Here is a 22,638-nt window from a genome sequence, read left to right on the forward strand (position 1 = left end):
GTTAAATTTAACTTACATCCACGAACGATCAAAGAGTTTTTCAAATGTCCGTTTTATTTTCTATCTAATATAATTTTTGCGGCTGAGGATGGCTGTAATAATATCATACTTATATATTTATTTTTCATTTTTATCTTAGTCTTTTTCTGGGGTATCAATACCCATTTATTTATTTATTTTTATTCATCCTATGTCATGAATTTCTTGTTTGTGTACTACCAGAATGTCAGGGGACTTCGTACTAAGACCTTAAATCTTTATGAATCTCTTTTGATTGCTAATTATGATTTGATAGTTTTGACTGAGACCTGGCTGCATAGCGGCATACTCAGTTGTGAAATTTTTGATGATCGCTACACTGTCTATCGGAGTGATAGGGAAGGGGGTGATGGTCGTCAGAGGGGAGGTGGAGTGCTAATCGCAGTGAGAAAATCATTGCAGTCTGAGCTTTGTAGTGAGCTTTGCGAGAATAATGGAAATTGTTTTGATTCAGTAGGAATTAAACTGAAATTGAACTCAACGTTTTATCATATAACAGCTGTTTATTTGCCACCATCTACAACATCAAATACTTTTCTTACTTACTGTGACTATATTGAATCTCTTAATGGATTACTTAGTAGTAATTTAATGATAATTGGAGATTTTAATTTGCCTGAAATTATCTCTAATACTTATAATCTGTTTTCTGGATCAACTAAAGCAAAAATCCTTAATAGCTTCATGTCATTTTATGATTTAATATCTTATAATTCTGTGCAAAATGAGCTTGATAGAACTTTGGATATTGTGTTGAGTAATTTCCCAGTTAAAGTAATGAAAAGCGATGATCCACTTCTCCCTGAAGATGGTCACCATCCTGCATTGTGTGTGGAAGCCTCATACTCAGTGATGACGTCAGAGCTCGACTCTAACCGATCACCCGAGTTTAGTTATGACTTTTGCAAGGGGGACTTTCTCGGCCTCTATTGTGGTCTCCGTGACTGCAGTTGGGACTCCGTTTTGAGTTATGATGATGTTGACTCTGCAGTTAATAGGTTTTATGAAGTACTCGACCATAATTTTGAAAAATTTATCCCAAGGAGGGAAATGAAATTTCCAAACAATAAGTATCCTCCTTGGTTTACGTCTGATATTATATCTGATTTGAAAATTACAAATAAATGCTCAAGAAAGAGAAGAACTTCACCTTATCACGATAATCTATTTAAATCATTAAGAACATCTCTAAAAAATAGAATTGCATTGTCTCATCAGGCGTACCTCAATAGAATTCAGAATAGCTTGCGATATGACGTAAAAAACTTCTGGAAATATGTTAATTCGAAAAGGAAAACTTCTTTTGTAGAGTCGACCATGACACTGGACGGTGAGTCCTACTGTGGGGCTGATATTGTAAATGGGTTTTCCAGGTATTTTCAATCTGTTTATGGGGCTGACGCGCCTGATGCACGGATGGAGTTTCCGGAGATGTCTGGGTGCTCATTTCTAGATGGGAGCGTTGGCATGGTTACTTGTGATGATATCCTATCTGCCATCAATGGGCTGAGGTCGGGCTGCTCTGAGGGTCCTGATGCAATCCCCACTTATATTGTAAAAGGCTGTGCTGCAGTGCTGCTGAAGCCATTAGAATACATTTTCAATTTAGCTCTAAGGTCGGGTAAATTTCCATCGAAATGGAAAATTGCGAGGGTTACTCCTGTTTTTAAAAGTGGAAATAGAAATAAAATAAAAAAATACAGACCTATATCAATCTTAAATTGCTTTTCGAAAGTTTTTGAAAAAATTCTTCATTCCATAATTTATGAACAGAGTAAGAATATTATATCATCAGAAGAGCATGGATTTTTGCCTGGTCGCTCCACTGTATCCAATCTCATGATATTCAGTAATGAAGTGTCACAGACTTTGGATCGTGGGAGACGTACTGATGTTATCTACACAGACTTATCTAAGGCATTTGATACCATAAAACACAGACTTCTGATTAGAAAACTCGAAGTACTGGGATTCAGTAAAAATTTAGTTCATCTTATTCAGAGTTATCTTGAGGCGAGGATTCAATATGTAAAAATTCATCATTTTAATTCAAAATATTTTCAGTGCCCATCAGGCGTACCTCAAGGCTCTAATCTGGGACCACTCCTCTTTATTTTATTCATTAATGACCTTCCATCTGTTATCAACAGCTCTTCCTGTCTCATGTATGCAGATGATGTAAAGTTGTTTAAAGAAATTAAGGATCAAAATGATTACTACAATTTGCAGAGAGATATTGATAATATGTCCAGATGGTGTGATTCAAATGGGTTAAAAATTAATGTAGATAAATGCAAATTCATGAGTCTCACCCGGCAATCCGCTCCTCATAATAATATATATTCTATAAGTGGTATCCCTTTGGAAAGGGTGGAATTGTTCAAGGACCTGGGGGTGGTTTTCAGCTATGACCTCTCTTTCAACTCACATGTTGAGTACACAGTTAATAGAGCTAATCAGCAGATGGGATTCATCCTGAGGACTTGCTCGCCCTTCAGTGATGTAGAGCCTTTGATACTTCTATATAAGTCAATTGTGAGAAGCCTGTTAGAATATGCATGTGAAATTTGGAATCCATATTATAATGAACAGATTTACCTACTGGAACGTTTACAGAACAAATTTTCGAGATGCATTTATTACAGAAAACATAATATCTTTTGTCCTTTTGATTATCCTTCAATTCACTTAGAAATGAGTTCGATTTTACTTCTTTGAAAGTAAGACGCGATGTCAAATCACTCATTTTCCTTTATAATTTACTAAATAATAAAATTGATTCATCCCATCTGCTGTCAAAAATTAATATATATGTAAATACCATTGCTCGCCATTCTGATTTTTCATTTCATATAGCGCGCTCTAGAACCGTACGTCATTATAACTCTCCTCTAAATAGAGCCACAGAATAGCAGAATTATAGGAGTTTTCTCTGATAGAGCTCAGAGAATCTTTAATCATTGTTCAGAGCACTTAGACGTCTTCTGGTTCTCCCCCTCCAAATTCCGTAAGATCTCATATAACTTGGTTGGGTAGCATGTGATCTGTCTTTTTGTGATTGATTTTACAAAATTTCTATTATTATTAATTTGATTATTCATTCTTGGTTTTACACAGACATCCTTTCTCTCTTCATTCTTTCTTCTTCTTTTTTCTCTTTTTGTTATTACTTGTTTCTATTTTGTTTAATAATTATTCTTATAATCAATTATTATTGTTTACAATTACTTCAATGATTATTTGTATTCTTTCATATTAATTGTATATTTCTTCATTTTTTATCTTCTTGTATTCCAAATTGTATAATGTGTTGAAAATATTGTATTGTGTGAAGGAGGCAAAATGGGTTTGTCCTGTTGTCTCCATTAATAAAATTATTGTTAAATTATTATTATTATTAACATTTTGTTAATAACTTTGGTGTAAATCCAGCTTAACACTTTGAACAAAAAAAATAAATGTCAGGCAGACTAATAATAGCATACTAGACACCAGGCAGACAGGCGTTGAAGGAAGCGAGTTAATATAACATATAAATAAATTAATGTTGTGTATTATTGAGCTGAAATCATGTGTCGACAGATAGAAACAGACAGAAAACGACTTTGGCCTTCAGTAAGTCAAAAGTGAATACTCGCTAACGCTTGTTCAATAAATATTTGTTAATATCCAACACAAACATGATAACTGATTGTATTATGATTTGCAATATGCATACATTTTGTAAATTCTATCAAAGTGAAGTACTGTATAATGTTTTGCTGCAAAACCTTGCCGATTCTATGTTAAATTTATTGGGAATTAAAATACAAATTGATCCATCATTTGTATTATATTGAAATATCATTTACTATGAAAATACATTGATGTAAAATATTCTTTTCCAGTTTTATCAATATGCGAACCCAATTCTAAGATGATAATAATAAACACCATATTTTGAATAATATAATAATAATTATACGAAGCAAATTTACACTAAACTTGAATTTTAAGAAGTTAATTGAATTTTTTGCTCTCAATTTTTCAACAAAACACACAAAAATACGCACACGTCAACTTTTCATATTAAACTATTTCATAGCATGACACCTGTCACAGCAATTAGTTTCCTATTAGCTTTGTTTACATGACTTGGTAAATTTGTGATATTGTCGTTCACACCGAAAAAACAAGGCAATATTTAAAAGGTTTTCACAAACGTGACAACCAGCTTCAGTAACACAAGGAGACCTCAGCTATTATTCTTCCTAATGGATTCTAAAAACGAGTTTTAGCCAACCTCACAAAACATTGCTATTCTCTCTCTTTCTCACTCACTTAACCAACCATACTTGTTCATTCACTCTATCTCTCTCTCTCCATCTCACGCATCATGGAGAATGAACGACTCGTCTCATCCATGGTAAGTGCTAAATTTCAAGTTGAATTACATGAAAAAGCGGCAATTAATTTTGATGAAAAGTCTAGCTTTGTCTCGTTATATTCACAATGTCATCTCTGTCATTTCTCAAAGAAAATTTTAAAGTAAACACTAAATAAAAAAATCAAATGAGTGAAATAGTTATGCATTATTTATATGTTTTATAGCGTTTACTCGTTTAGTTTTATTCACGTATAAAAAAAATTGTGAATGAATAGTTTTTTACAGTCAAAATTTATAATAAGGCCAGTCTTTATGAAGAATGTCCCAATTCAATAAAACGTAATAATTAACAGAATTGGTACTGTAAAGAGATTCAACCAATGTCTAAAGCTGGAACTCGCCACCTAATGGAACGTTGGGGACATGTTCTCTGGATTGTCCGTATAAGGACGCTTAGTAGATATATTATATAGGGTTGGGCAGGGAGGTATGGATGATTTTAAATAACAGTTACACACTTATTTTTTAACGAAACTCAAAATTTATTTTTTTAGTGTGTACCTTGTTGCCATTATAAAAATTAGAGGAAAAAATTAAAACATTGATTGTGTACAAAAAATAAAATTTGTTAAATGCTGTCCGTTCTTGTCCATACACTCCTTTAGACGTTGTGAGAAGTTGTCCGTACTCCTCGGAAGCATAGCACGTGGTACCGCTCGAATTTCTTGTGTTATTGTTTCACTCAGGGCTTCAAGGGTTCGTGGTTTGTTTATGTATGCATGTGCTTTTAGATAGCGCCATAAAACTAATTATTGGCCCTTATTTTTTTTTTCAAGAAAACGGACGAACCGTCACTGTTAATACGGATCGTTACCTAACGATGCTGCGTGAATTTCTTCTGCCACAATTGAGAAGACGACGTATCAGCTTCAATACTGTATGGTTTCAACAAGATGGGGCGACATGCCATACATCGAGAGCAACTATGGAATTTCTAAGACAGACCTTCCCTGGACACCTCATTTCGTTGCGTGGAGATGTGGAGTGGTCTCCTCGGTCACCGGACCTGTCACCTTGTGACTATTTTTTATGGGGCTACCTAAAAGCACGTGTATACATAAACAAACCACGAATCCTTGAAGCCCTGAGTGAAACAATAACATTATTTTTTTTCGTACATAATATTTTTTCCTCTTAGTTTTTATAATGGCAACATCTAAAGGTACACACTGAAAAAAATTGAGTTTTGTTTAAAAATAAGTGTGTAAATGTTATTTCAAATAATCCATACCTCCCTGCACAACCCTGTACTTTTTAGTACCCTGCATTATTAAGTGACCCTTTGCATTATCTATACATACAGTGGTCAATCCAGAAAACTTAGCAACTGTACCAGCATCAGTGCTTCAAAGACACCATCGTTGCATACGTAGTGTGGTTCATCTTTAGACCTTGGTTGCAGCTCTTTACAGTAACAATTCTATTACTTATGAAGTTTTATTAAATTGGGCAATTAAACAAACTGCGAAATGTGAAAGAACAACAGTAATGTTACAAATCATTGAAGTTATAGTCATTTAGAAACCGATCATCCTTTTTGGGATACCCAATATAATCAAAACCCAAACAAACATATTTTATCACATCATATTTTGAGAGCGAATAAAAAGTCCTATGTGTCGAGTGACAATGTTGTTGGAGCTTACCCGCAATGACTTTTTGAAAATGCAATAAATTTATTTTAGCTGACAGATTTACTTTACAACAACAGCCAGAGGGCTGTTCCGTTGTCATTTTTGTGCTATTTGAAACCGAACGTGATGAAAAATGTCTCGCATCCAATCCACATTTCTAAACCCAACTGGCTCAACTTTTCTTCATTCTTTCTACTTCTTTTTCATTCTCTTCCTTTTTCTGATTCTTTCGATTGATTTTATTTTTCGTACTCCTCTCTAATCTCCTTATTTCTCTTTCCGTCACATTCCACTGATTCTTACCTTTCAAGTTTCTCTTATTATTATTTTCTCACATTCTCTTCTCTTTCCTAAATGCATTGTCTGCTTTTCATTTATTTTTTGATTTGCATGATGAATAAAACCTTTTGATCCTTTTTCTTTTCCTTATTCGTCTTACTGTTTTATCTACTTGCTAGCCATTCTCTAGTTGCTCTTCATCTAATTCTATCTCTATCTCTTTCCCTCATTTCTCTACTTATTATGGAAGGTACTTACACTAGCATGATGATTTTGAATTTTCTTTGTTCCATTGTTGCCTGCTCATTTTATTGTTTTTAATCCTATTATTAATCATTGATTTGAATCTTCTTACAATTCAAGAGCATCGATGACTTGAGACGGTTCAGGTGGAGATTGAAGATGATAACTCCAGCTGCACCCTAAACCATGGAGGAGTGTTTTCGGTTGTTTCAATGGATGATTCAGCGTTGAGTTCATGAATGTGATCTTGTGTTACATTATATAGACTTTATATATTAATTTGTTACCGTACTTGTTTTGATATGTCACATACTACTGATCTATGCTTGATTATGTAGTGTTTTTGTGATGAAATAATTTATTTTTTATTATTTCTTTTTGTGAGTTCTTCTTTTACTACATTCTCCTTCCTAAATCTACTAAATTCTACTACTTCACCTAAAATCTTCATGTTCCCCACTTCATCTTCTTTTACCTGAAAATAAAAAAGAAGTTCTTTATTATCTTTATTTTGCTGCTCCCTCCATATCTTTCGCCTCATTCTTCATTTTTTGTTGCCTCCATTCAATTTTTCAACTTCTCCATCTTGTTCTTTCTACTTCAACATCAGCTGAATCATTCGTTTAACATAATGTCTAATACTATAGCTTCTCTCCTTCGCCTTGTCTTACTTCTCCTCATTCATCTTTACCCCTGCATCACAATCCCATACTCCATCAAGTTAGCATTGATTTTTTTTAAAATCTAATCCTATCTCCTCCACAATATTATTTTATCTATTCTTCTTCCAAATCTTCGAGCCTCTTTCTTTTCATCTTCTTTTACCTCAATTTCTTTCTTCTTTTCTACCATTTTTCCTCAGTTTTTCTTCCTCCTCCTCCATCTTCTTCCACCTCAATTTCCTCCCTCTTTTCTGCCTTTTTTCCTCCAACATCTCCTTTCCCTCATCCAACTCCTTTTCCTCATATGCTTCAACCTCCCCCAGACATCCAAACACACCCTTTTCCACCATTTATGAATAAAGCGCCCCTTTGAGGCCAGCCGAGGGCCCCTGTACTGAGATTCACTTCTGTCAGCAATGAATGGAAAGGGGAATCGTTGATGTTATTTACAAGGAATGCTGACAATTTCAGTTGAATGTGACTCTGGCTGAGAGTGGTGGCAGACTGTGTTTTGCAGTGCAGTGCGGGCTTGAGGGCTGCAGTTCACCCGCGCGGGCAGATTGTATCGTTTGATTTATTGCCAACCAACTACACTGAGACTGGTCGCCTTATCACTTTGCTTGTCACACTTGTGCTCAACAACAAGAAAAAGAAGATGACAAGGTGGAAAAGGGTGGAAAATGAGGAGGAGAAAGAAAAAACAAGGAGGAAGAGGAACATGGAGGAGAAAAGAAGAGGTGGATAAAGAGAAAGAAGAAGGGTGAAGGAGGGTGAGGCCCCTCTCAAGTGACATTATCTCAAATAAGCAATGTGTGGACCAGATGCTCAAACTCACCAACAAACAAACGTTTCTGTGTACAATCGATTGCACTTGAAAAAATATACTATTGTTTCTTAATGAAAGCTCAATATGCATTCATGTGAAATTTTTGGATTGTAAAATTTAAGATGTAACGTTTACTGTATCAATGTACAACAGTACTTCAATAATAAACCTACCAATCTTGAAATAAATAAACGACATAGAACTAAAAATACAAATCTGAGTACCCTTTTTTAAAATTGTTAAAGTGAGTAAACAATTTAAAAAAGGGTACTTTGATTTGTATTTTTAGTTTTATTCAAGAGTAGCCCTAACGAAAAAAGACAATTAACGACATATTTTAAATGCTGGGCTGGGATAGTGTAGGCCTACCGTCAAACCGGCTAACTTGCAACAGTTTTCAACTTTTACTTGAAATTCAGTTCCATTATTATTTTAATAGTTTATTTCTCCTGAGCCCAAAACTTAGGTCTTTAATAATACTTCAAATATATACATTGAATTTTATTATTATTCCAACCTGTTCTGAAAAAAAAATGGTGTCCCAAGTTACCCGCAGAGGTTGGGTAACTTGGGACACCAATATAATTTGCCTGAAATAAGACAATTGAGTGATTGAAGGCTAACTTGTGACATTAGATTTTGAATAATATGTTTCATATTCATAATAAAAATACTTTAACTGTAAAATAATTGAATAATAGATAAAATAATTGTGTTTAATAATTGAGTGTTCAAAATAGAAGTTATTAAAGGCTCAATTTCTAGGTTAGTGATAGTAGATTGTTATGACTGTTAAAAAAGTATCTTAGCTGTTAATTAGATGTTTAAAACGTTATTAAATATTTTCAATGATGTGTTCCCAACAAATCCACAATGCCAGAACTCGGAATGAATTGCACAGACAGCTGGTAAGTTGGAATTGGAGGGAAGGGGTTAAACTGTCCCAAGTTAGACTACTGTCCCAAGTTAACCGGTTTGACGGTACATTATTTTCACTGACAGCGGACGAGTCGGCAAGGCAGGAAGCTCTCCGATTGGCTGATTATCATTTGAAAGGATTGGCGTTCGGGAATCAGCTGATAATTAACCGATCGGAGAGTTTTCTGTCCTGCCGACTCGTCCGCTGCCAGTGCGAAAACGCCTAAAAACGCTTTATGTGGCTTGGCCCCAAGGATGAAATAAAAAGTTATGAGAGACAACAGGTAATGAAAGTTTCCATAAGTGCTAGATAGAACACTGAATAACGCAACGCAGTGGCAATTTTCAAAAACTGAGGTCGCCGCTCAAAGCTGCGTTTTAACTATTCAGTGAGATTCACTTTGAACCGTCAGCATTTGTTAGATTGGAAGCGATGATGTTTTTCATAAGGAATGATTTATAAATTAAAAGTGAATTATTTTCATGATTGAGATAAAATTTAATAAAATATTTTGTTAATTATATTTCTACATTATTAAAAACCGAACTGGCAACGTTGCAGAGCTAGAAAAGGATAGAGCTATCTGCTTTGTCGAATAATAGACAAGTATAGCAACACCAGAGGCAAATACTGCCATTATAACGTGGACCTCACTGCTAGCTTTCATAATTTATTGCATGAACATCAGTTTTCAATTATTCAATTGATACTGCATTAGCCCATTAGATTATTATTTATTTACTAATTATATTAGTAGTATTAATATAAGGTTTATTTTAAGGCTGTGCAAAGGCTAAAAATAAACTTACTTCTAGTAATATTTTACAAAGTTTTTCGATTTGAACACCATCAAGCTATCAAAATAAAAAAGTTTTCACAGGAAAAAATTTCTTTTCCCATCATTACTTTTTGAGATATGAGCGCATAAAGTTTAAATTTTCAAGACAGAACATTTAAAATTCGGTAAGAGATTAATCAATGAGATTTAAAGGATAAATTCATCATGATATTGTTGATTGAATAAAACAAAACAAAAATAGAAAATATAATTTTTTGAGAAAGTTATTCAAATTACCAAAAATAACCCAACTAAAAGTTATTTTTTGTCATTCTTAGTAAATTGAATAACTTTCTCAAAAATTGATATTTTTTATATAAGAACTTTTATTTAAAAGTCCTAAATCTGCCTAATAAAGTATTATTTCATTTCATATTTTCGATTTTTCTTTTGTTTTTCATCAATCAACAATTTCATGGAGAATTTAAACTCTAAATCTCATTGATTAATCTCTTACCGAATTTGAAATGTTCTGTCACAAAAATTTAAACTTTTGGCGCTCATATCTCAAAAAGTAATAATGGGTAAAGAAATGCTTTCCTGAGAAAACTTTTTCATTTTGATAGCTTGATGATATACAAATCGAAAAACTTTGAAAAATATCACCAGTAGAAAGTTTACTTTTAGCCTTTGCACAGCCTTAATAGTATTAAGAGCGTGGTCCGATTCAAAATTATTTAAATCTTTCAAGTGAGACAGAACATAATGCTTTTCTTCAACAATTGAATTCATTACTTGAGCTATTGTTCAAATGTTCAGTCCCCTATTATAGTATTTTCTTTACATTCTTAATGAAAAGCTTTTATTGAGTTTCATTCTATTCTAATATTTCAAATCTTTCATTATAAACTTTAGCAGACACAATAGTAATATCAGTGCACTCACTAAACACGTATTTTTTATTAACACTTCACAATAGAACTTTGTAGAGCTTCACTAATGAATGAAAACATGTAATACGGTTGGTACAGATGAATGTAATCAAGACAACAATAATGTACAGTAAAAGTAAAGAAATAAAAATACCACGTTCTAGGTAAACCAGCAAATCAATCAACAGAGCAGTAAAGTTACTTTGAAGAATTCAAAAAATTAGTCGTTACGAAAAATGATTTTGAATATAATAAAATGTTAACATCTACTAACTCTATATTAAGTTGAAATTGATTGAGTACCGGTAAGCTGGATTCCCACCTATCAGTGACGATGAACTTGACCGACAAAGTGAAAATATTATTGGCACATGAGTTCTAATGGGACTATCCATACACACTCGGTCGGTCTCAGTGAAAAAAGTCCAATTAGAACTCATGGTAATCATATTTTCACTAAACTCATCACGTTCACTGTCATTGATATGTGGGAATGTAGCTTTATATTACTTTGAGACGCAAAGGGCCGCTAAACTTTGTCATATATAGTTCAAATTGCATGTGAATTCGTTCATTAAAAGGTGTGCAGTGGCTGTTATTAGTTTTGAAACCTTCAGTCGATAGTTTTGCAAACTTTCAGTCATTAGTTTTGCAAACCAAACCAATGTTTTGGTTGAAATCAAATATGATTTGGCTCAGTAAAAGGTTTACAGTGACTATCATTGGTTTTGAAATATTTTTAAATATTGTATAAAGGGAGGATGAAGAGATATGAAATGATTAAGAAGTTATGCATAATATATGTTCCAAGTCATCGCAAATTGGAAACATTTAACAGAAGAAAACATTATAGCTCTAGCTTGCATATTTAAAACATTTTTCTCATAAATTCCCTCTGAAAGAAATAGCTAGTTTAAAAACTCCCTCTGAAAAAAAATAGCCAGTAGTTCACAACTACATGAATGCAGTAATTTTGTGTAAATGAATATTGTAAATTTGGAAAACGTTTTATAATTACCTCCATCACTGTCATGTAGAATCTGAGGACTCCGCGGAAGTTTTCGGTACGATGTGCCTGAAGTGGTCTTACGTCTCCGAACATATCTAGCGAAAAGAGCAAGTAGTGCTATGCTGGCTGTCACCGATAAAAGAACAACCTGAAAAAATTAGGAATGGTCATGATGTTTGCAATTCGAAATTGGTACTAACATAATCTGCAAATTCATAAATATTATAACAGAAGATTAAGCATTTACTTGTACTCCTCTCTGTGGTCGTGCTGGCATCTAATTGCTTAGATTAGTAAGAGGCGTGCGCCTCCTACTTCCATTCAAAGTATAACCGGTTCAGCTAAATATGATTTTCACAAATCGATTTCCGAAGCTTCGGAATCCATCGAAATCTGTAGATCGGACCGGCACCACACACAACTGAAATCTGAATCCAACGGGAAATCTATCAACTCATTACACATCGATTTCTTCCTTGAGGCACACCTTACTTACTTGATGACGTTGCCAAGGACCAGTTTCAATATACTAAGAAAAATTGCACAATATAAGAAAATAGCATGCATGGTCATTTGTGTTGTGAAGGTGCTTAATTCACAAAAAGGGCACCCTGTCGCTTTTCCACTCTCCGTATGAGTAGAGAGACTTTGTTTATCAAAATGGCGTGAAACCACGAGTTCAGTTTGTCCTGTAATCCCTTAGGAAGGCTTTTGAAAACTTTTGTAGCCTGTGATGGCTGATGGTAAACCATAGGGCCTCTGCTAGTCTGTTTCAGGGTAGTCAACCTCCAGTTTGTTGGGGTGTCGTTTATTGTAGCAGTGCATATCTCACGTTGACCCTGATTTTTCTTCATTTACATCAGCGAGTACAATACTTAATGTCTGTTCAACATTAAAATACCAAGATTCCTGGAAATTAGCCTGCAGTGATCCCTGAAGCCTGAAAATCCATTTCAAAATGTCCTACCTGTTGTACCGCCTTGTGGGCATAACACTCATAACATTCATATCATTTATACTGTTGAAAAAAATCATCATTATCATCAGTAATGTAAGCAAAGACTTAACTGAATTAATTAATTGTGTACAATCTTGAGTCACCCTATATCATTTCAACAGAAATATTGCAAGCATCTTAACAAGCAATGAAGAATAAGAAAAATAAGAGAAAGAATCTGTAAATACACCGAGTTGTGCCCGAATGCAGAAATGTTGGTAAAATTTGCTTGCAATAAGACTGAACGATAAAGGTGTGGTAGAGCCATAAGTTAACAAAGAAAGATACAATCACCCTATTTGAAGCATTAGAAATACGGTAACTACTTTTACATTTTATTCTACCTCTTTTCATTAATGAGTTGAACGTTTTTGCTATCTATCACCGTCTGATTACACTACTGTACACATGAAACGTAGTATAGTTAATGGACAGTGTTCACATTGATAAATTCTGATTTATGCTTCTTGGTTCTGACTTAATAAGGATAGATGAAATGAGTGCAACAATATAAATTGATGGCTAAGTCTAGATTAAGGCTGATAGTCTTTTACATTCATTGCTGTGTCTTACATGCTACTCAAAACTCAATCATGGAAAAATCCCACTTATGTTATTCTCTATTGTACACTATAGCCACAGTATACATACATAAATCACAGTATACATACCTATTCTGTGCTATACCAGCTCAGAACTCCAGTACTCAATAAACTGGTTGGCTACTTAACTTACAGATCGTTTGCTCAAAGTTGTTTAAAGAATATTGACGAATTTTAAGAAAGAGTACCTAGGCCTATAATATTGTAATATTTTCATATAGTAGGCCTATTGTTCAAGCTAAAATTAATGTCTATACGGTAATTAATAAAATAGCATTTATAATCTTACATGTTTTAAATATAATATATTATATCAAGTCATTGTTTCTAGAAATTGTCTCGAGATAACTTGGACATTATAGAATACCGAATTAAAGTTAAATGAGTGATGAAACATACCTTTTGAGATTTCGAGAATCCGATTCGACTAAACAATTTAGAATTAAACGATCTGAATGTTTTGACTAAAGAAACTAAGCTGATTTGAGTTGACATGGTTAAGGTTAGGTTTTGTAATTACGTATTTTTCTAACAACAAATTGTTATTTCACAAAATTTTACACATTTATCAACTTCAAACAAACAGAGGGGTTAACTTTTGCTAACATAACGATTAAAATTAACGTATATCGTAAACTGCACAATATTTTCAAATAGAACAAAACCGATCACATGTTTTTTTAACCGGAGGGAGAAAAGACAGAAGATAAAATTCAAATTCAATCCCTTTGACCAGCTGTTTAAAGTATCAGCTGATTTGTCAGTTCAGTTCGAAATTCGAACTGTTGTAGCGCTTCTATCAAAAAGTTTACGTTTACATCATGCTACGTAAATAATTAATTGTAGTTTTTAGAGATTTCTATCAAAATATTGTTTGTTATTGAAGTAATTTCTGCTTAAATTTTACACTCTGTAATAGTTAAATCTATTAATAAATATGATAACTGTGCCGTGGCCAAAACAAATGTTTTTTTCTAATATAAAGCGATTTCTAACCTATAAGTCTTTATTGAGTTATTTTTTCGGGATTTAAATTAAAAAATTAGATAATGTCTGAGAATAATAGTGTTATTAATTCCGTCTGCTCAATAGAAGACTTGCCTGATGAAGTTTTGGAGTATATTCTCAGTCTTCTACCACCATACATTGATCTGGATAATTGCATGAATGTTAATCTTCGTTGGAAGAAAATAGTTGAAAGTAAGTTGGATAATATTGTAAAATAATAATAAGCCTACCTCCTATCAATTAATACCACTGTATTTAAGGTTTTCTTATATTTTTAATTTTTTCCAGATGTTTTCTATCATTGTCACCAACTTCTTCTCAAATCTTTGGCGAATTTTGATGTACAATGGGAGAATATTACACCATTTGGAAAACGTTTTATAATTACCTCCATCACTGTCATGTAGAATCTGAGGACTCCGCGGAAGTTTTCGGTACGATGTGCCTGAAGTGGTCTTACGTCTCCGAACATATCTAGCGAAAAGAGCAAGTAGTGCTATGCTGGCTGTCACCGATAAAAGAACAACCTGAAAAAATTAGGAATGGTCATGATGTTTGCAATTCGAAATTGGTACTAACATAATCTGCAAATTCATAAATATTATAACAGAAGATTAAGCATTTACTTGTACTCCTCTCTGTGGTCGTGCTGGCATCTAATTGCTTAGATTAGTAAGAGGCGTGCGCCTCCTACTTCCATTCAAAGTATAACCGGTTCAGCTAAATATGATTTTCACAAATCGATTTCCGAAGCTTCGGAATCCATCGAAATCTGTAGATCGGACCGGCACCACACACAACTGAAATCTGAATCCAACGGGAAATCTATCAACTCATTACACATCGATTTCTTCCTTGAGGCACACCTTACTTACTTGATGACGTTGCCAAGGACCAGTTTCAATATACTAAGAAAAATTGCACAATATAAGAAAATAGCATGCATGGTCATTTGTGTTGTGAAGGTGCTTAATTCACAAAAAGGGCACCCTGTCGCTTTTCCACTCTCCGTATGAGTAGATAGACTTTGTTTATCAAAATGGCGTGAAACCACGAGTTCAGTTTGTCCTGTAATCCCTTAGGAAGGCTTTTGAAAACTTTTGTAGCCTGTGATGGCTGATGGTAAACCATAGGGCCTCTGCTAGTCTGTTTCAGGGTAGTCAACCTCCAGTTTGTTGGGGTGTCGTTTATTGTAGCAGTGCATATCTCACGTTGACCCTGATTTTTCTTCATTTACATCAGCGAGTACAATACTTAATGTCTGTGCAACATTAAAATACCAAGATTCCTGGAAATTAGCCTGCAGTGATCCCTGAAGCCTGAAAATCCATTTCAAAATGTCCTACCTGTTGTACCGCCTTGTGGGCATAACACTCATAACATTCATATCATTTATACTGTTGAAAAAAATCATCATTATCATCATTAATACACACATAAATTAATATTATTGATATTTTATGAAAACAAAACATTTACAATAATTCAGTAATGTAAGCAAAGACTTAACTGAATTAATTAATTGTGTACAATCTTGAGTCACCCTATATCATTTCAACAGAAATATTGCAAGCATCTTAACAAGCAATGAAGAATAAGAAAAATAAGAGAAAGAATCTGTAAATACACCGAGTTGTGCCCGAATGCAGAAATGTTGGTAAAATTTGCTTGCAATAAGACTGAACGATAAAGGTGTGGTAGAGCCATAAGTTAACAAAGAAAGATACAATCACCCTATTTGAAGCATTAGAAATACGGTAACTACTTTTACATTTTATTCTACCTCTTTTCATTAATGAGTTGAACGTTTTTGCTATCTATCACCGTCTGATTACACTACTGTACACATGAAACGTAGTATAGTTAATGGACAGTGTTCACATTGATAAATTCTGATTTATGCTTCTTGGTTCTGACTTAATAAGGATAGATGAAATGAGTGCAACAATATAATTGATGGCTAAGTCTAGATTAAGGCTGATAGTCTTTTACATTCATTGCTGTGTCTTACATGCTACTCAAAACTCAATCATGGAAAAATCCCACTTATGTTATTCTCTATTGTACACTATAGCCACAGTATACATACATAAATCACAGTATACATACCTATTCTGTGCTATACCAGCTCAGAACTCCAGTACTCAATAAACTGGTTGGCTACTTAACTTACAGATCGTTTGCTCAAAGTTGTTTAAAGAATATTGACGAATTTTAAGAAAGAGTACCTAGGCCTATAATATTTGTATTATTTTTATATAGTAGGCCTATTGTTCAAGCTAAAATTAATGTCTATAATTAATAAAATAGCATTTATAATCTTACATGTTTTAAAATAATATATTATATCAAGTCATTGTTTCTAGAAATTGTCTCGAGATAACTTGGACATTATAGAATACCGAATTAAAGTTAAATGAGTGATGAAACATACCTTTTGAGATTTCGAGAATCCGATTCGACTAAACAATTTAGAATTAAACGATCTGAATGTTTTGACTAAAGAAACTAAGCTGATTTGAGTTGACATGGTTAAGGTTAGGTTTGTAATTACGTATTTTTCTAACAACAAATTGTTATTTCACAAAATTTTACACATTTATCAACTTCAAACAAACAGAGGGGTTAACTTTTGCTAACATAACGATTAAAATTAACGTATATCGTAAACTGCACAATATTTTCAAATAGAACAAAACCGATCACATGTTTTTTTAACCGGAGGGAGAAAAGACAGAAGATAAAATTCAAATTCAATCCCTTTGACCAGCTGTTTAAAGTATCAGCTGATTTGTCAGTTCAGTTCGAAATTCGAACTGTTGTAGCGCTTCTATCAAAAAGTTTACGTTTACATCATGCTACATAAATAATTAATTGTAGTTTTTAGAGATTTCTATCAAAATATTGTTTGTTATTGAAGTAATTTCTGCTTAAATTTTACACTCTGTAATAGTTAAATCTATTAATAAATATGATAACTGTGCCGTGGCCAAAACAAATGTTTTTTTCTAATATAAAGCGATTTCTAACCTATAAGTCTTTATTGAGTTATTTTTTCGGGATTAAATTAAAAAATTAGATAATGTCTGAGAATAATAGTGTTATTAATTCCGTCTGCTCAATAGAAGACTTGCCTGATGAAGTTTTGGAGTATATTCTCAGTCTTCTACCACCATACATTGATCTGGATAATTGCATGAATGTTAATCTTCGTTGGAAGAAAATAGTTGAAAGTAAGTTGGATAATATTGTAAAATAATAATAAGCCTACCTCCTATCAATTAATACCACTGTATTTAAGGTTTTCTTATATTTTTAATTTTTTCCAGATGTTTTCTATCATTGTCACCAACTTCTTCTCAAATCTTTGGCGAATTTTGATGTACAATGGGAGAATATTACACCATCTGAAAAAGACCAGTCAATTACTAAAAGATACTCCCATTCAGCTTGCTGTCATGGTAAGATCTTTCTAACATTTCGATCAATGAATGAGATTCTGAAGTTTGTAGCGGATGAGAAACCGCCATCTACTCTTATTTATTTATTTATGTCAGAACAAAGAAGACTACAGGCATTAAGCCCAAATCAGTCTTCACTACAATTTACAATCGTTCTAAGCAATATACTAAAAAAGAGATACAGTACGGTACATGCAATTTACAAAGTTAGCTCCATTAACAAATATGATAATAAGACTTTTCTTAACAGATTGAATATTGGACTGAGTGAAAATTCTTTTTATGACATTGAGGAATTCTTTGAGCATCCAGATATAATTATTTAGTGTTAAAGTATTAGAAGTGCTGTTTTGTATAGGTATAATATTTGTTGTTTCAATAAATTCTGTTTATATTGTTGAATTCTGTCATATTATTGATTTAATAGACCTATTGTTTTTTAAATTCTACTTAAATATTTGTTGTTTTTCACCTCAGTTCTAGACTATGCTCCGTTTTCATGACTTTGTCAATACATGTATAGGCCTAATTGTAAACGACAATAAAGACATTCAATTTGATACCTATTTTTGTACAATATTTTTTCAGATAACTTTATGTACGTTTTTGGAGGCTGCACCAGGACCATGACCACTTTCAATGACTTGTGGAAGCTTGATCTCTCTACACGACAATGGTCCAGGCTGCTAACAATGGGCACTTATCCATCGCCTAAAGCATGTGCCACTCTAGTCCACCACGATAGCTGTCTCCTCCTATTTGGAGGAAAGTCGCATCCGTCCACATACTACTTCAGTTACGTAAGTATTCTATTCAGTCATATTTAAGCTATGTTAATTTTTTTATGTTTTTACTAGCCGGAAGGATTGCTTCGCTCGCCTTATCCGTCAAGCTAGGGGGCTCCGCCCTCGCTTAAAACCCGCTCATTTTGGACTTATCTCTGGTGTTATTCCAAGGCCATTCTTCTGATCCAACATTTCTAAACGTTGCGCCTAAAATCGGCGGTCTTAGCGGTTTTTCTGCTTTTCAATAACTATTTCACAAAAAATGTTCAAATTTTTGACACACAGGTTCAGATAAGGTGTAAAATTTTTAAAATTGAAACGGTTTTGGAATGACACCAAAGTTACGTCTAGTTGGCGAACTTACAGCTTTTTTACCATTTTCATTATTAGGCTTCTCAGCTTTTTCGAGAACAAATGAGAAAACTTCCAAATTTGTTAAAAAGTTCAGCTATAGTGTTGAAATTTAGCATTAGTGAGGGTTTCTAATTATGCTAAGAATACGTCCTAAATTTGCTGTTTTTCGTGCGTTTTCCAGCATTTTTTAAATTTTATCAGTTTTTGGGTGGGGGGGTAATGAACAGACAGAAAATGTTCAAATTCAGTACATAAGTTCAGTTAACTCGTCTACAGACCAGGAAAAATACGAGGGTAAATCAAATATAAACGGTAATTTAGCTGTTGACTGTACCAAACTCGTTTGGACGTGATGTGGCTGTGGCCGTTTGTTGGCACCTGACAGTTCAGGTTGGAGATTGCTGGGAGACTCACACCGCATTGTTGACAAGGGAAAAAATGGGCTGTGAAACTCTCGAACACCCTCCTTACAGTCCAGACCTGTTCCCTTGTGACTATTTTTTGTTTGCGCTGCTGAAAGAATCACTTGGAGGAAAACGATTTGAAAACAATGAAGATGTCGAAAAGCACGTGCGCGATTGGTTAACAACTCGCCCTCAATCTTTTTATGAACAGGGAATATTCAAGCTTCCAAATCGGTGGCAGAAGTTTGTAGATAATGCAGGAGACTATATTGAAAAATGTTGAATGTATAGTTACTGTATAATATTATTCAATAAATATAATTTTGAAAATTACCGTTTATATTTGATTTGCCCTCGTACTTGTGGTTTCCAATTGTATGCGTCTCCACGGCTGGCGCTTGCACGTCCACTACAAAGGCGGAAGGGGTACGCGAGCGTTTCGGAAAGAAGGACCAGTGAGAGGATTTTTCGACATACTATGATGCTACTTCCAGAGACGGAGGCGTTACCCGATTCCCACAGTCTGGGACCCGAGGTCTGGCCTCCTGGGGGTTTCACATGCCTGCTACTTCCAGAGACGGGGGTACCCTGATTCCCATAGTCTAGTATCTCACTGGTTAACCTCGAAATTCCACCGGATGCTTCACTGTGCCCAGCTACTCCCAGAGACGGAGAGTTCTGGTGACTCGGTCATCCACGAACCTCCCATAGTCTGGAGCCTTCACCTAGCCGTACTGCCAGGGACGAAGTCACACAGTCATCTCGTGTGCTACGGTTCCTCCTGGTTGGCGTTTCTCCCTTCACCATGAGAACTGGTGGATCCAGTGCTTCCAGAGACGGAGACCAGAACGAACCTCAAAAGAGCTCAGCCCGTGAGGGGCATGCCCTTAAGGGGCTCAGCACCAGCCCGAACCCATCAGGGCTGGGTTTTTTAAGCTCAAGTGCTTGAGCTTTGGCACATATAGTTGCTAAAAAAGGGGCCATGATCATTCTCCTTATATTGTAGATAAACCGAATACAATAGTTCTGAGCCCTCTGCAGTCGTTCTGACAAGGCCACAGTCATGTCATTGACCACAATGTCACCGTAAGAGAAGTATGAGAAAATCAATGACTTAACCAGCATCACTTCTCATGAAATGGAATGAAGTCGCTAACCTTGTCCCTGATACGTTCAAGATAAGCGGGTTTACTGCGTTCTCTAGCGTTTTCTCACATTTTTCATGAACCATTAGAGAACTTATGTTCAAATTTGGTACACAGGCTCAGCTGAGATATAAACATGTTTTATTGAAAGGGTCTAGAAATAACGCCCAAGTTCTGCTCAAGATCGGCGGGTTTTGAGCGTTTTCTCTGTGTTTTCTAGGCCTTCTCAAGAAATAATTGACAGATTATGTTCAAATTTACAGAAGTTCAGCAAGAGTCTAGAAATTTTGTCTTGAGAGAACATCAGAATTACGACAAAGATACGACCAAGATGGGCGGTTTTACTGCGTTTTCCTAGCGTTCCCTGTCGTTTTTTGCAATTTTCACATTTTTCAACTAATTGAGAAAAAATGTTATACTTTGGTACCGAAGTTCTGCTAGGGTGCAGACATTGTTTTCTTAAGAGGGCTTCTTAATTACGCCGATGCGTAAAATTTAGTGGTTTTCAGCGTTTTCCAGTATCTTTCAAAAACGAATCAACAAAATCAGGTACAGAGGTCAGCTAGAGTCTAAATATCTTATGTTGAAAGGACTTCAATACTTCACCGAAGATGCGCTCAAAATTGGTATTTTCCTAAACTTTCTGCTTTTTGCATTATCTTATAGGCACAAATTGTTTAAATTCGGTACACGAGTCCGTCTTATATTTTTTGGGAGTTGAGTAAGTTTTACCAAGGTTTTCAGGGAAAAATGAACTTGTGAAAACTAAAGTGTACACTGGTTTAGCTTAAGTAATGGCGGTGCTAAATTAGAGGGTTACTTTTCTCATGTGTTTCATACATAAGAATGTTCGATATGGATGTTTGTTTGAGTTCTCCACATCATTCATGTTTCAATTTTCGAAGAACTATTAGATTGAAATAGAATTATTCTCATAATATCTTAATATCATGTCTCTAATTGAGAAATAACTGAATAGAGATGAAAATTACTGATAAATCGCATTTATTCAAATGCTAATGAATGAATAATTGATTAAATATTAATATTTAAATATTAACAATTATTAATTTCCATCTCTAGAATAGCTAGCCGCTACGGCTTCGAATAAAATGAGCGCTGCTATCCAGAGATAGTCAGTTTGGTGTAAGGGTAAGCATTCCTGACTGGCAATTAGGAGGACCGGGTTCGATTCCCGGGCTGACAACATAATACTAAAGTGTCACTTTTTCGGTCTCAGGACGAAAAAATAAAATATTAAAAATAAAAATAAACTCCCTAGGGCGTAAAAGTAACTTCATTTAAATAACATGGGAAGCATCTCTATTTTAAAAACTCACATTTGAAATAGGTTAGAAAGTCTAAGCTCTGATGAGAAAACATAATACAGTAGAGGTGTCTGACATACATTGAGTCAACTGGATTCAATACCTTGACCAGAAATTTGATCAACTCATGAAATATATGTTTGTATGATATTACATACTTAATATTAGTAAACGATAAAAATTTATACATATTTTAAAATATTCTATTCTATTCAAAATACCAGCCAACAAATATTTTATTTTCCTTGCCCTATTACCATAGGTAAGGAAAGTATGCTTCAGGTTGGAGATTGCTGGGAGACTCACACCGCATTGTTGACAAGGGAAAAAATGGGCTGTGAAACTCTCGAACACCCTCCTTACAGTCCAGACCTGTTCCCTTGTGACTATTTTTTGTTTGCGCTGCTGAAAGAATCACTTGGAGGAAAACGATTTGAAAACAATGAAGATGTCGAAAAGCACGTGCGCGATTGGTTAACAACTCGCCCTCAATCTTTTTATGAACAGGGAATATTCAAGCTTCCAAATCGGTGGCAGAAGTTTGTAGATAATGCAGGAGACTATATTGAAAAATGTTGAATGTATAGTTACTGTATAATATTATTCAATAAATATAATTTTGAAATTACCGTTTATATTTGATTTGCCCTCGTACTTGTGGTTTCCAATTGTATGCGTCTCCACGGCTGGCGCTTGCACGTCCACTACAAAGGCGGAAGGGGTACGCGAGCGTTTCGGAAAGAAGGACCAGTGAGAGGATTTTTCGACATACTATGATGCTACTTCCAGAGACGGAGACCAGAACGA

At 34.5% G+C, this 22,638-nt stretch overlaps 2 protein-coding genes across 4 annotated transcripts in view; one reads left to right on the forward strand and one right to left on the reverse strand.

The window, feature by feature from the left end:
• Nucleotides 1-14,047, reverse strand: part of LOC111049748 (mitoguardin) — a 244,274-nt gene extending 230,227 nt beyond the window's left edge. Inside the window, exons 1-2 of the mRNA XM_039424068.1 lie at nucleotides 13,746-14,047; nucleotides 11,757-11,895 (exon numbers count right to left, since the gene is read on the reverse strand). Coding sequence (XP_039280002.1) covers nucleotides 11,757-11,895; nucleotides 13,746-13,841 — 235 coding nt within the window. The 5' untranslated portion in view covers nucleotides 13,842-14,047. The remainder of the gene's footprint in view (nucleotides 1-11,756; nucleotides 11,896-13,745) is intronic.
• Nucleotides 14,048-14,138: 91 nt separating this feature from the next.
• The window catches only part of LOC111049011 (F-box only protein 42), a 44,280-nt gene continuing 35,780 nt past the window's right edge, over nucleotides 14,139-22,638 (forward strand). Inside the window, exons 1-3 of one of the 3 annotated variants that reach the window (XM_039424076.1) lie at nucleotides 14,139-14,546; nucleotides 17,684-17,815; nucleotides 18,404-18,615. In XM_039424076.1, coding sequence (XP_039280010.1) covers nucleotides 14,396-14,546; nucleotides 17,684-17,815; nucleotides 18,404-18,615 — 495 coding nt within the window. In that variant the 5' untranslated portion in view covers nucleotides 14,139-14,395. Of the gene's footprint in view, nucleotides 14,547-17,155; nucleotides 17,588-17,683; nucleotides 17,816-18,403; nucleotides 18,616-22,638 lie in introns of those variants that run through there. The other 2 variants (XM_039424073.1, XM_039424075.1) reach the window with 2 other exon arrangements.

This window comes from Nilaparvata lugens, chromosome 3, assembly GCF_014356525.2.
Source record: "Nilaparvata lugens isolate BPH chromosome 3, ASM1435652v1, whole genome shotgun sequence".
Classification (NCBI taxonomy): domain Eukaryota; kingdom Metazoa; phylum Arthropoda; class Insecta; order Hemiptera; family Delphacidae; genus Nilaparvata; species Nilaparvata lugens.